This window comes from Penicillium cataractarum (assembly GCF_028827025.1).
Source record: "Penicillium cataractarum strain IBT 29864 chromosome Unknown utg000008l, whole genome shotgun sequence".
Taxonomy (NCBI): domain Eukaryota; kingdom Fungi; phylum Ascomycota; class Eurotiomycetes; order Eurotiales; family Aspergillaceae; genus Penicillium; species Penicillium cataractarum.
The window spans coordinates 126,784-138,702 of NW_026622744.1; the positions used below are offsets into that span (position 1 = coordinate 126,784).

At 48.9% G+C, this 11,919-nt stretch overlaps 7 protein-coding genes across 7 annotated transcripts; 3 read left to right on the forward strand and 4 right to left on the reverse strand.

The window, feature by feature from the left end:
* Positions 1 to 1,409: 1,409 nt before the first annotated feature.
* N7496_009158 (type II 3-dehydroquinate dehydratase) lies at positions 1,410 to 1,853 on the reverse strand (the record flags this gene model as incomplete). Its single annotated transcript, XM_056702072.1, has 1 exon — positions 1,410 to 1,853. The coding sequence occupies one exon, from the start codon at positions 1,851 to 1,853 to the stop codon at positions 1,410 to 1,412; it is 444 nt and encodes a 147-aa protein (XP_056551072.1).
* A 165-nt stretch (positions 1,854 to 2,018) lies between these two features.
* On the reverse strand, positions 2,019 to 4,149 carry N7496_009159 (Zn(II)2Cys6 transcription factor; the record flags this gene model as incomplete). Its single annotated transcript, XM_056702073.1, has 3 exons — positions 2,019 to 2,109; positions 2,173 to 4,024; positions 4,077 to 4,149. 3 exons carry the CDS (start codon positions 4,147 to 4,149, stop codon positions 2,019 to 2,021), a joined length of 2,016 nt encoding a protein of 671 aa, XP_056551073.1.
* A 132-nt stretch (positions 4,150 to 4,281) lies between these two features.
* N7496_009160 (putative pentafunctional AROM polypeptide) lies at positions 4,282 to 6,613 on the forward strand (the record flags this gene model as incomplete). Its single annotated transcript, XM_056702074.1, has 2 exons — positions 4,282 to 6,357; positions 6,410 to 6,613. 2 exons carry the CDS (start codon positions 4,282 to 4,284, stop codon positions 6,611 to 6,613), a joined length of 2,280 nt encoding a protein of 759 aa, XP_056551074.1.
* A 709-nt stretch (positions 6,614 to 7,322) lies between these two features.
* Positions 7,323 to 8,342, forward strand: N7496_009161 (sugar phosphate isomerase/epimerase family protein; the record flags this gene model as incomplete). Its single annotated transcript, XM_056702075.1, has 1 exon — positions 7,323 to 8,342. The coding sequence occupies one exon, from the start codon at positions 7,323 to 7,325 to the stop codon at positions 8,340 to 8,342; it is 1,020 nt and encodes a 339-aa protein (XP_056551075.1).
* Positions 8,343 to 8,644: 302 nt separating this feature from the next.
* N7496_009162 (putative pathogenesis associated protein Pep2) lies at positions 8,645 to 9,402 on the reverse strand (the record flags this gene model as incomplete). Its single annotated transcript, XM_056702076.1, has 2 exons — positions 8,645 to 9,218; positions 9,275 to 9,402. The coding sequence occupies 2 exons, from the start codon at positions 9,400 to 9,402 to the stop codon at positions 8,645 to 8,647; spliced, it is 702 nt and encodes a 233-aa protein (XP_056551076.1).
* Positions 9,403 to 9,700: 298 nt separating this feature from the next.
* Positions 9,701 to 10,621, reverse strand: N7496_009163 (shikimate dehydrogenase family protein; the record flags this gene model as incomplete). Its single annotated transcript, XM_056702077.1, has 1 exon — positions 9,701 to 10,621. The coding sequence occupies one exon, from the start codon at positions 10,619 to 10,621 to the stop codon at positions 9,701 to 9,703; it is 921 nt and encodes a 306-aa protein (XP_056551077.1).
* A 339-nt stretch (positions 10,622 to 10,960) lies between these two features.
* N7496_009164 (shikimate dehydrogenase family protein) lies at positions 10,961 to 11,857 on the forward strand (the record flags this gene model as incomplete). Its single annotated transcript, XM_056702078.1, has 1 exon — positions 10,961 to 11,857. One exon carries the CDS (start codon positions 10,961 to 10,963, stop codon positions 11,855 to 11,857), a length of 897 nt encoding a protein of 298 aa, XP_056551078.1.
* Positions 11,858 to 11,919: the final 62 nt, after the last annotated feature.

The window sequence follows — 11,919 nt, forward strand, 5'->3', positions numbered from 1 at the left end:
GGAGGAGTGATCTTGTCTATAACGAGGCATCTATAATCGAGAGTAAGCTATCGAAATAGCTATAGCCGGAGATGTAACCTGACTGTACAATCAAGCCAGTTCAACTGGACTTGCAACGAAAGATTTTGCCCTTGTACTTTCCAATTCGTGGGCGAGGCGAGCTCTGGTATCGCGTAGCTCGGAAACATGGGCACCGTCAAGTTCTGATCTTTCACCCTGCGATGAGTCCCTAGAAGGCACAATATCATGTTCATGTTTCCTGCTGGAATGGGACTGCCGAAGCCATACGATATATGCCAAGCCCAGTAAAATTGGAACCCCAATTCCAATACCAACTCCGAGACCAAGTTTGACCTTCTCTGTATTCGAGCTGTCTGTATTGCCATCTGTTGGCACCGCACTCGCGGTATTGACCGTGGGCGTTTGACTCGTAGCTGTAGTCGATGGAGATGACGATGAAGTAGCAGACGAATCCAGATCTGTCAGCGCAAATCGCTCAACGTCTTGACAGCAGTCACTTGGGGATTTATTCCCGCAACACCATTTCTGATCTGTCGGGCATTGAGTAACAATGATATTATCAGAGGATGAGCCACCAGTGACCTAAAGTTAATGTTTAGCTTGAGAGACTTCATGCTATAATACAATTGGAGATTCTTACAGATGAATTAGTGCAAGCGCCCTTTAGGCAATATGAGCTTTTCCAGGTTGGATCTGTGCAAGACTCGCGCCAATATGTTCCTGACGATCCGTTGCATGTCCCATCTTCCACGCATGGGTTATAACAGAGACCATTACTCATGCATGTGTCTACCGTATAGTTAAGCCTGTTGGCGAGCGCACAACACATAGAATATGTCGTGTTGGTCTTGCAGGGTAGAAACGTAGAATCATTAATAGCAGTGCCATTAGGATAGTAACATGTGCTGGCCGAGACTGAGTGGAAGAGTATGCAGGTAATCGCAATAAGGGTTGGGCAGCTAAAGAGAGATAGCATCGTTCCTGACGCGATGAGGTCGTGGAATCTTGAATTGGTGAACAGGGGAAAGTCGAGGCAGGCGTCACGGGGCTGAAATATTAATTCACAGTTAGCTAAATATAAGTAAATTTGCTATGCCTTAGGAAGCGCTAAACCAGTGACGATCCTGGACGCTTCAGCCCCCAAAAAGCCTCCGTGCATTAGTTAGACCAGGGGCGCTTAGAGGCGTGCTTAGATCTACTCAGTGATCAAAAGCGGCGAGGGTCTGAGCACTAAAGCGCAAAGGGAAGGCCAACTTGGGGCATAGGAAATCCGATAGGCCACGCTGTCGGGTTACACAGCTCATAACTATATGATGAAACATCGGTCGGATTGCCCTTACTCCTGCAATTTCTGCTCCAAGACATTTTAACAATCCCATATATGTACATCACTCAGCCTTAACCAAATACCGCGTCGCATACTCCACACCAGCCTCATACCCATATACCCCCAACCCAACAATACAAGCCACAGCCTTATCCGACAAATAGCTAAGATGCCTAAACGCCTCCCTCGTATGCACATTGGTAATATGAATCTCAACAAACGGAATCGACACTCCAATCAACGCATCCCGAATCGCAACGCTAGTATGCGTCAAAGCTCCCGCGTTAATCAGGACGGCATCGAATTTGCCTCGCGCGGCGTGGATACGATCTATGATCGCGCCTTCATGGTTGGATTGGAATGCTTCCAGGTGGATTCCCTTGGAGGTAGCGAGGGCTTTTGTGGTATTTTCGACATCGAGTAGGGTTGTGGTCCCGTAGAGATGGGGTTCGCGGGTACCCAGGAGGTTGAGGTTGGGACCGTTGATGAGGAGGATTCCTGGCATTTTGGAATGGGATTTGATTGGGATGTGACATGGATTTGGTTTAGGTGTTTGTTGTATTAGGCTACGGGTATCTTATGTCTTATATGTCTGTGGTTGTCTACTATGTATGCTATGTTTGGTCGGTTATGAGCATAGCCGAACGGGTATTATCCGAAACTGGGAGGGTTATCCCGAGGGACCCTGGAGTTGGGCGAGGAAATCTGTGTCCAGGTCTCCGTCATAAAATCCTAGGTTATGCGCAAAGGCAGGTTCTTGTCTGGAGATGATGTTAGACGACAGGTTGTACCTCACGGAACAGTTGCGGGTGCGCTTGACGTACCTGCTTGATGGGAATGAGGTGACCATCTCCTCGAAGAGAGCGTCGTATGATAAAGCTGCCGAAGTGGTATATCCACTGGTATCGGTGATATTTGGCAAGTCCACGATAGAAGATTCTGCGATGTTGGTCATGGCAACTGCACTTTCAGACATTGCCATCGACACGGAGGGACCTCCCTGATTCAACGATCGAGCAGTGAACGAGTGGTCAGGCTGACTCTTCCATTCAAGGCCATTTGTCGACTTGGTCAAGTTCAAGAAATTGTGAATGCGACTTTCCAAGTCCGCCTTTTCCGCCGAGCTCAATGCCGCGTTCGTGACGCCGAGGCTCCGTTGGCATTGAAGTGCAAAGCAATGGACTAACGGGGAGATTCCGGCCTCGCCGGCAATTGTAACGTAATGTTCAAGTATATCGAGCACGCGGTGAATGGTTCTGATGCAAAGGTCTGTGACCGCAGGTGAAACCGGCTCAAACCTACGGATCAATGACAGTGTCGTAAAAGTGGATGTGAGATGGAGCACGAGCAGTGGCGGATTGTTCGCGTTCTGCCTGTTGTATGGTCGATCCTGGAGTATAACCCCTTGTCTTTCACGAAGATTGTCGAGAAGGTCCTCCAACTGGAAATTTGACTTTGGTTGGTATAGAAGTTGCGACAAGTCTTGCATGAGTTGTTGGATGATGTTGAAGGAGCTCAGCGCACGCAAAGGAGCGGTTGACATGCGTCCACCGTTGATGGGGTTGGTGCGAGTCGCGGACCAGACATCCCACTCGTCTACATCGTCGTCCTCTACCGGTCCTTCTTCCAGCTGCTCATCTAAGGACAGGCAGGGTGTGCGTCCTAACATGGATGATAGAATGGTGTCTAAGAAGACACAGCCGTTGAATGTATGGCGGAATCGTGTCTTCCTTGCGGTAAGTGGCAGGCCGGCCAAGAGTCTTGTAGCCTGCCCGACTAATGTCCAGGCGTGATGGATATTTCCCAGGGAAATTTGCGTCAATACAAAGATCAGTATTGCATGGACATGGCCAAGTTCCAGACTTCTTGGTTCCGCGAGAAGCTGCTCTTGGATGGAGAGCTGGATGGCCGAAGGAGACGGTAAGCGGACATCGTAGTTTCCTCTCAGAATAGAGGTGTAAGATACCACAGCCCATAGTACCATATGGCATGATGCCTCACTTGGTGTTGGTCGATTTCCAGTCGTATGCATAGCTCGAAGGAGATCTCGACGTTCGAGAATTGGGAACCAGCAATGCGTGTAGGTGAAGTAAAAGTCCACCAGGTCGGGGATATTGTCCGGTATCCGCCAATCCACTGTTTTTGGAGTGTTTTGAAATAATTGTTGTGTTTGGAATGTCTCTTGAACGGTCTGCATGATCATGGGCTCGTTCGAACTAAAATCCGTTGGTGCAGTGACTGAATCCTCCATGTTCTCATCTTGATCGCGAGTCTCCACCAGATCCCAGTCAGAGCCATCATTACCAGCTTCTTCATGATCCGGTTTCAACAATTGATTGACGTCTCTTGATAATCGTGATTTTCGCCAAATGGTCACAAGATGATCTGCTTGTCCACTTTTGAGGAAGTTGCCTTTGCCTCGTGCATCTCGTAAAAGGCCGAAGACAGTGCTCTCGCCCCCAGGCACATTCTGTAGAACAAGGCCTAGAGTGATTTCAAGGCTTCGGACATATCCGGAGGGCAAGCCTCGTCGACCTCCACCAGTTTGATATGTGCATGTCCGATTTGCAGCATGACATATCTTGCACACGGGCTGTTCTCCGTCACACTTGGACTTGCGGCGTCGGCATTGATCACAAGCACGATAAATGCGCTGTCTTTTTTGAGGGACGTGGACTAGACATTGGATCCACGCATGTCAGTCATCCACTATCATTAATTAATTCACTGGTCGCTTCGACTGTAGAAGACGAATGTGGTTCGGTTGACTGCAAGTGGCAAACGGTCAGGTGATCGGCCATGGATTTAGCCGATGGCAATTCTGTGGATGAGTCGACGACCAGCCACGCAGAGGCTCGTTGAAAGGTCAAGAAAAAGACAATATCTGGCGACATTGCAAATAATTATTCTATGCGCAAAATACAAGATCTGAAATGAGTGCTATTGAAAGCTCTCCTGGTCCCTTGAAGTACAGCAGTACGCCGCCAGCATCCACCGACGAGATTCTTGGCATTCGACGCCAATATTGCCCGGATGCTACGATATTACTCGTCGGGCTTTTTGGTGCTGGCAAGAAGACGCTTGGAATAATCGCATCTGTCGCCTTGCGAAGACGCTTCGTTGACTTCGATGCGGTCTTCAATCAAGAAGTTCAATCATCGCCTCAAGAGTTCATAGCTCGTCACGGTCTAGCACGATATCGCGAACTCGAACTCCAAATATCAAAGGATCTCCTCACAAAGTATGATAAAGGCTGTGTCATTGTTGGCCTTGGAGGCACAGCAAGTCCTTCACAGCGCACCCTTTTGACCGAATGTGGTCATCGACATCCCGTTATCTACGTGCGACGAGATGAGAACGATCTCCAACGGCTGTCGGGAACCAGCCCAGACAAGTTCAATCGCATATTCGAGGTTGTGAATGCGTTTTTCGTGTCTTGCACCAACTTTGACTTTTTCAATCATACCCAAAGCGAATCTCAGAGCGCTCCGACACTGCCCGCATACCTCAAACTCAAAGAGACTGAGCGGGTATTTGTGGCATTCCTGCACCGGATTTTTGGTAGATATAATCGCCAAGTTTTCTCCACCGATCCATTTGCAAAGTCACATACATACGCTTTACAAGTTCCTGTGACATATCTGGATCACCCGGAGCTTGATCTGGAATCACTCGAGTCTGGAGCGGATGCCATTGCTCTCGTGGTTCATCCTAGTGATATAAATTCCACCGGGTTGACGGAAAAGCTTGTACGCCATATCGCTTTGTTGAGGAAGCACTCTCGTGTTCCAATTATTGTGGACGTGTCAGCGCCTCATTCAACACATTCGGCTTTTGATTACCACAAAACTCTTGCGACCGTTCTGCGACTTGCCCCGGATGCCTTGACATGTTGCCTTGAATGCGACAATGGTCTTCTCGCCAAGCTCAAATCAGCAAAGGGCTATATCAAAATCATCGGCACAGTTCACGAGTCAAATCCAGTTGGATCTCAAGCGTCCGCGCTGACGACTCCCGCAGAGTTAAGCAGGGCTTCAGAATGTGACGCCATACGAGTGACTGGGGAAGCAATATCACCAGATCAGAATTACGCCTGCCTATCCTTTTCGCATGACATAGAAACAACCTTGAAAATTCCTATCATCACGTACAATACGGGGCCAATAGGACAAGCCTCGATTTGCCTGGGCCGAACTTTGTCACCAGTTGTAGTCCCGTCCTCGAAAGAGGCAGGTATAACGATGCGCGATGCGCAATCTGCGTTGACCGCTTGTTTCTTGCAGTCAAGGAAAACCTTCACCATTTTCGGACAAAGCGTAAAGTACAGTCTTTCGGCAGCGATGCATAACACTGCCTATGCGGCATGTGGATTGCCACATATCTACGACACACTCCAAAGTCAAAGTCTATCAGATATCCATCGACTCTTGAAAGATGAGAACCACGGTGGTGTGACGATCTCTCTTCCATACAAATCAGCAATCTTACCTTTTCTTGACGAAGTCAGCTCTGACGCAAAAGATATTAACGCCGTCAATACGGTAGTGCTGGAGCACAGTCAGCTTCCCAATGGTGAAAGAGTCACGATTCGGCGGGGTTACAACACCGATTACATTGGGATCAGAGATTGCATCCATAAACACCTCTCTCCAGCGAATGCAGTTCGCGATGGTACCACAGCGTTGATAATTGGCGCTGGAGGAATGGCTCACGCTGCGATCTATGCATGCTATGAGCTTGGCGTTCGGAGGATGTGCATCTACAACAGAACGATCGAGAATGCCAAAAGGCTTGCAGACTATTTCCACCAGTGGGCAAAGTCGAAGTCTGGAGTCAATTTGCAACTCGACGTGCTCTGCTCGCCAGAGGACCCTTGGCCGTCAAATTGTCGGTTGCCCACTATTGTCACCTCTTGTATTCCACCATATGAACTTGGAAGTGAAGATTCAATTGATATGCTGCTGTCAGAACAGTGGCTTAGCAGCCGAACGGGTGGCGTGTATCTCGAGGTAAGTGAGAATCATCATGCACTCACAACTCCCAAGTTGACAAATTTTCTAGGTTGGATATGGCCCCTCGAGGACTCGATTAATGGAACAATTTCTCCCCCGTGCATCGAAGGGATGGGTGGTAGTAGATGGACTGATGGTGCTGGTTGAGCAAGGCATTGTTCAATACGAGATCTTCACTAAGAGACCAGCACCAGTTCATGTAATGCGACATGCTATTCGTGAACAGTCTATCAGGCATGGGTTTGTTCATTGATGGCGATTTTTCATATACACATAACTGCATCGGTAATCCCAGCCGTTCGCACCCAATAATGAATCCTTAGTCATGAGACCCCTAGGTGCTTGTTCTATAAGTTCGTGATGTTTTTGCTTGGTACAGTTTTCTTCTCAAATTAGCCCGCCGTCGTTCTTTTTGCTTTTGGATTCAAGGGAAGAGATACTCGATTTACGAAATCATTCATTTTGAATCCCCATTTATCCGCAAAGCAAGTCCCAGGCTTGACCATTTTGGTTCTCGACTGTGAGGCGAACGTTTTACACCTCCAGTGAAACATTTTCCAAGCTAATATGTCCTATCCCTATCATTCCCTAAATAAAAATGAGTAACCGGCACCACCGTGAAGATAGTATTATTGTTGAATGGCCCTAGGCATCGTGGGTTGCTGCGATATAACCAAAGGCCCAGAAGCTCGAGAATGAGACTGAGTAAAATCCCAGCTTGATTTACTTAGAATTTTAAAGTTATCATCGGTCTCTCGCTTCGTGTTGGGATCTCCACTCGTGCTGCATTCCCGGCTATGAAGTTAAGATCCACCGGAGCTAGGCTAAGACTTTAACCTTCCACCCCCTCAGAATGACGTTTAAGTTGCATCCCATCTACATTTCGAGATACTAGAAACGAAATCCATTGTCAACCGAGTCAATAAGTCTCATCAAATACAAGTGAGAACCATCACGCAAGCATGTCTTATCAACCCGCTATTATGAGCGCGTCGCTCGGACGGGCATGGCTGCACAATCTTGACTACAAGATCGAACAAGCCGCAAAGGCCGGTTTCAAAGGAATTGAGATCTTTTATGAAGATCTTGATTACGCAGCCCGAGAAGCTTCGGGAAGTGACTCCCCATCTGCAGAGGATATCCTCAACGCTGCAGATCGTGCCCATGAGTCTTGCCAAGCGCAAGGGCTCGAGGTGATCGGCCTCCAGCCTTTCCTTTTCTACGAAGGTCTCAAGGACTGTGAACAACAAGCCAAATTGATTGAGAAGATGAAGCTCTGGTTCCAAATTGCTAAGCGACTCGAAACCGACACGATTCAAATCCCCGCCAACTTCCTGCCCGCGGACCAACTGACGGATGACCTGGATATCATCGCTGCCGACCTGCGACAGGTCGCCGACATGGGTGCTGCTGAGAGTCCTGTTGTGCGCTTCGCCTATGAGAATCTGTGCTGGAGCACGTATATTGATACATGGGAGAAACTCTGGGAAGTGGTGAAACGCGTCGATAGGCCTAATTTTGGCATGTGCCTTGACACTTTCAATATCGCCGGGCGCGTTTGGGCAGACCCAGCCGATGCGACAGGCAAGACGCCAAATGCAGACAAAGACCTGAAACAATCCCTGGAGCGGATGGTCGCAGAGGTCGACCTGGCCAAGGTCTTTTACATTCAAGTCGTGGATGCTGAGCGGATGGAGTCGCCTTTGGTTTCTGGTCACCCATTCCATGTTGACGGTCAACCGGCACGGATGAGCTGGTCTCGAAACGCCAGGACTTTCATGTATGAAAATGATCGTGGTGCATATTTGCCGGCAGAGGATGTTGCGAAGGCCATCGTCAATGGGCTGGGGTATAAAGGCTATATTTCGATGGAGCTGTTTTCCCGGACTATGGCTGAGACGGGCGAACATGTTCCTGTCGAGCATGCGACACGGGGTATGGCAGCTTGGAAGAAATTTCACCAAAGGCTTCAACTGGAGTAAATAGGAAGTATTCAATTAGTTATTCTTTAAATGGCTATATTTGGTCGTTTTTAGTACAGGGTTTGTAACTTATTAGGTCTTAAAACCCTCGATAACGTTTTCTTTGTGATGATGTCCAAGACCAAATAGAAAGATAGAAACATCAAGAAAGAGATACCGCAAGGTCTTGTCAGGCTCACATAACGGGACTTCAGTCAGACCAAAGGAATACACGAACAGTAAGCCTACTTTCGGGGTCATGATGATCATCTCTCAGTTTGGACCTAATCTAAATCCGTAACATTCGACTGCATTTTGGTAAATTAAACATCAATGGCCTTCCCATCCAACCAGTCCTTAGACAACCGATATAGTAGATCATGCTTCTCTCCACAAACAGTACCGACGTGTCGTCTGTGTCCGGGCATATCCCTCAACACGGTAACACCCATTGTGAGCTCCTGACAGTAGGCAAGACACTTATACCCCTCAGGATAAGAGTTGAGCTTCTCATCATTGATACGTGGGATCTTGTTGGGATTGACAGGCAACAGCTTATCCTTTTCGTACCAATGACGAACGAACCGAGCACCCCAGCGGCCATCAACCTTCTCAAAGAAGAAGCAGAATCGGCAGTCTGCCTCGGCGTCAACTTCGCACCCATCAATCGTGAAGCGCTGCGTGATTGTCGCCTTCATCTTGGTGACGGCGCGAGTAGCGTCGGGAGTGATGTCCGTGGTTACTCCGTGGCAGCGGTGCATGATAAAGGCACCTTTGTCCATGCCGGCCTTGGAAGCGGCAATGAAATCCTTATAGGAGACTCGGCCGGACCAGGTTGTGTATACATGGGCATCGTCATGGAAGATGGACTCGAAGTTCTCCCATTCACAAGCATCGCTGTGAGAGTTCAGTAATTGGGGACTGGAGGTTTGGAGTATGAAGTCATAGCTTACCGGTAACAGGGCCAGCCCTCCGCAAGCTCACGCAGCTTTGCTCGTTCCAAGACGAGGTTATCAGGGCCATTGTTGCGAATGGCCTGTTCGGGCCAAGTGCCTTCGGGGAGAGAGTGTAGGTCAAGCATAGCGTAATTCACAAGATTTCACGTGGATGTGTTACTCGATCCTCTGTAGCCGGGGGAATGCGATTATATACCGGCTTCGGGATATCCGGGGACACGGTTAAGGCCACTGCCGATGGAATACCCGCCGCCACTCATCTCCGGACAAGCCAACATGTGGGATGTGGGGGAACGCGGAATCTATGGAGCGGAGATTTGTCTAATGTCTTTTCTACATCGGATTAAAAGAAATAGGTAGGCAGTGGTTTAGCCGGTCCCTTAGGGAGTAATTCAACTAGCATACTATTGAAACTACCATAATCTAGAAATTGATACCTTTGCTATTCTCGGCAGCTTTCAACAGGACATTCCAGGCTCCCTCTCGGTCCAACTTTTGAAGACGCTCCTCCCCCGCCCACAGCCGCCATTGTTCTTCGATCTGGTATCCGATGACATGAGTCCCCTCAACGCAAGGCCAATCCAGCTGCTCAGCCAACTTGATCATTCTGGTTCTCCGTGGCTTGAAACACATATCCAGCAAGACACCTTTCTCCGATCTAGAAAGGAAATGCTTCAAAATCGAAGCTACAGCCAACTCCGACTCGGTGCTTGGCTCAAAATCGGGCACAGTTCCGACAATATAGTACGGAGTTGCTAGACTCTCGGCCTCGGCCAGAGTCTTGACATGAATAATCTTGGGGATCGCGGGAAGCCGACGCGAGTCATTGATGAGACTCTCAACTTCCTGATCGTCTCGATTCAGAATGTAAATCGTCGGACAGTGAAGTTGATTGGCAAGGGCGTAGACAGCTGCACGACTCGCACCACCTGCTCCCACGATTAGAGCAGATGCTGGTCGTTCTGTAGAAGTTCGATCTTTCTCCTCGCCTTTTTCCAAGAGGCAACCCTTAACGCCTCTCCAGTCGGTGTTTGTGCCACACAGACGTCTGCGATCGTCGTCTTTGTAGTAGACATTGTTGCAAGCGCCAATGATGGTTGCCAGATCATCAGTTTCGTCGAGATGCTTCATGATGGTGTTCTTGTAAGGCATGGTGACGACCAGGCCAGATGTGGTAGACTTCTTGGCTAGAGTAACCACGTCGTCGAGGGTTGGACATTCAGTTGCGTAGAAAGTCCATGGGAGACCCAGTGATTTGGCGATATAGTTGTGCATTTCGGGGGCGATGGAGTGGGTGACACCCACGCCCACCAGGTGGAGGGTTTGCTCTTCGGACTGTTGCATGATGGTTGCGAAATCTGGCGAGAGATGATGGAGAGGGCGGTCTTCACAACAGAATGAATTGTGGTCAAGTCAGTCGATGATAGAAGCTTGATAAACCTAATTAGTAGATGACCCGAGGGAAAATATCTCGGTTTAATTCATTGCCTTTCGTCAAACGACTCCATCGGGACTCGGTGTCTTAGCCGATGGACTCGTCATATCACGGTTAAGCTTATGGCCGAACCTGACTCCCGAACTTGGATGGTATACAGAAAGTATAACTGCCGACTCTACTTACTTGCAAAAAAATATTTCAAACCTTAGCCCTCATCAAGCTCACGAATTTCATCTTCTAGCCAAATGGCTCAATCCGCATCTCCCTCAAATCACACCGTCGCGCCCAAGAATTTCCACATTTTTGGCAGTGGAATCTCCTTCAGCATTTCGCCGACAATCCACAATGCCGGATTCACGAATTATGATCTTCCATACAAATACGACATCCGAGAATCCCCAAATATCGATGGAGTGGCTGGATTGATCTCGGACAAGCAATTCGGCGGCGCCAGCGTCACAATGCCGCATAAGTTGCAAGTTCACAAGTTTTGCACCGATCAGACGGAGACTGCTCGCTTGATTGGAGCAATCAATACTCTCGTTGTTAAGGGAGATGGAGATGAGCGGCAGATCATTGGTGATAATACGGATTGGTCTGGACTGCACAGGATCATGGCGGATTATGCGACGAGGACAGGTCAACGGTCGAATATCGGCCTTGTGATTGGCGCTGGAGGTGCTTCGCGAGCAGCGCTTTATGCCATGCACAAAGCAGGCATCCAGTCTATCTATCTCGTTAATCGGACCGTGGCCACTGCGGAGAAAGTCAGAGATGATTTCAAGTCTGTCTTCGACATCATCGTCGTCCCCAACCTCGAAGAACTTCCTCAAAACCCGGATGTTATCGTGGGTACCGTTCCTGCTGAGACTACAACTGAAGATCGGTTTTCTGCTCTGTTCGGAGCAAGAGGCCTTTGCATCGACATGTCGTATAAGCCGAGGCAGACACCATTGTTGAGTGTGGCCCAGAGAAACGAGGGATGGTTCACCGTGACTGGCGTGGAAGTTTTGCTTGCTCAGGCGTACGATCAGTTCTATCTTTGGACGGGGCTTGAGCCACCGAGGGAGAAGATGGTTGAGGCAGTTGCTGAACACGAGCGCGAGAAGGCCAGGGGAGTAACCAAGGGAGGGTTGCTATGAATCGAGGAAGAGCGGGAGTTCCAATTATGACATGGTGAATCTGTGCGTATCTAGATATCCAG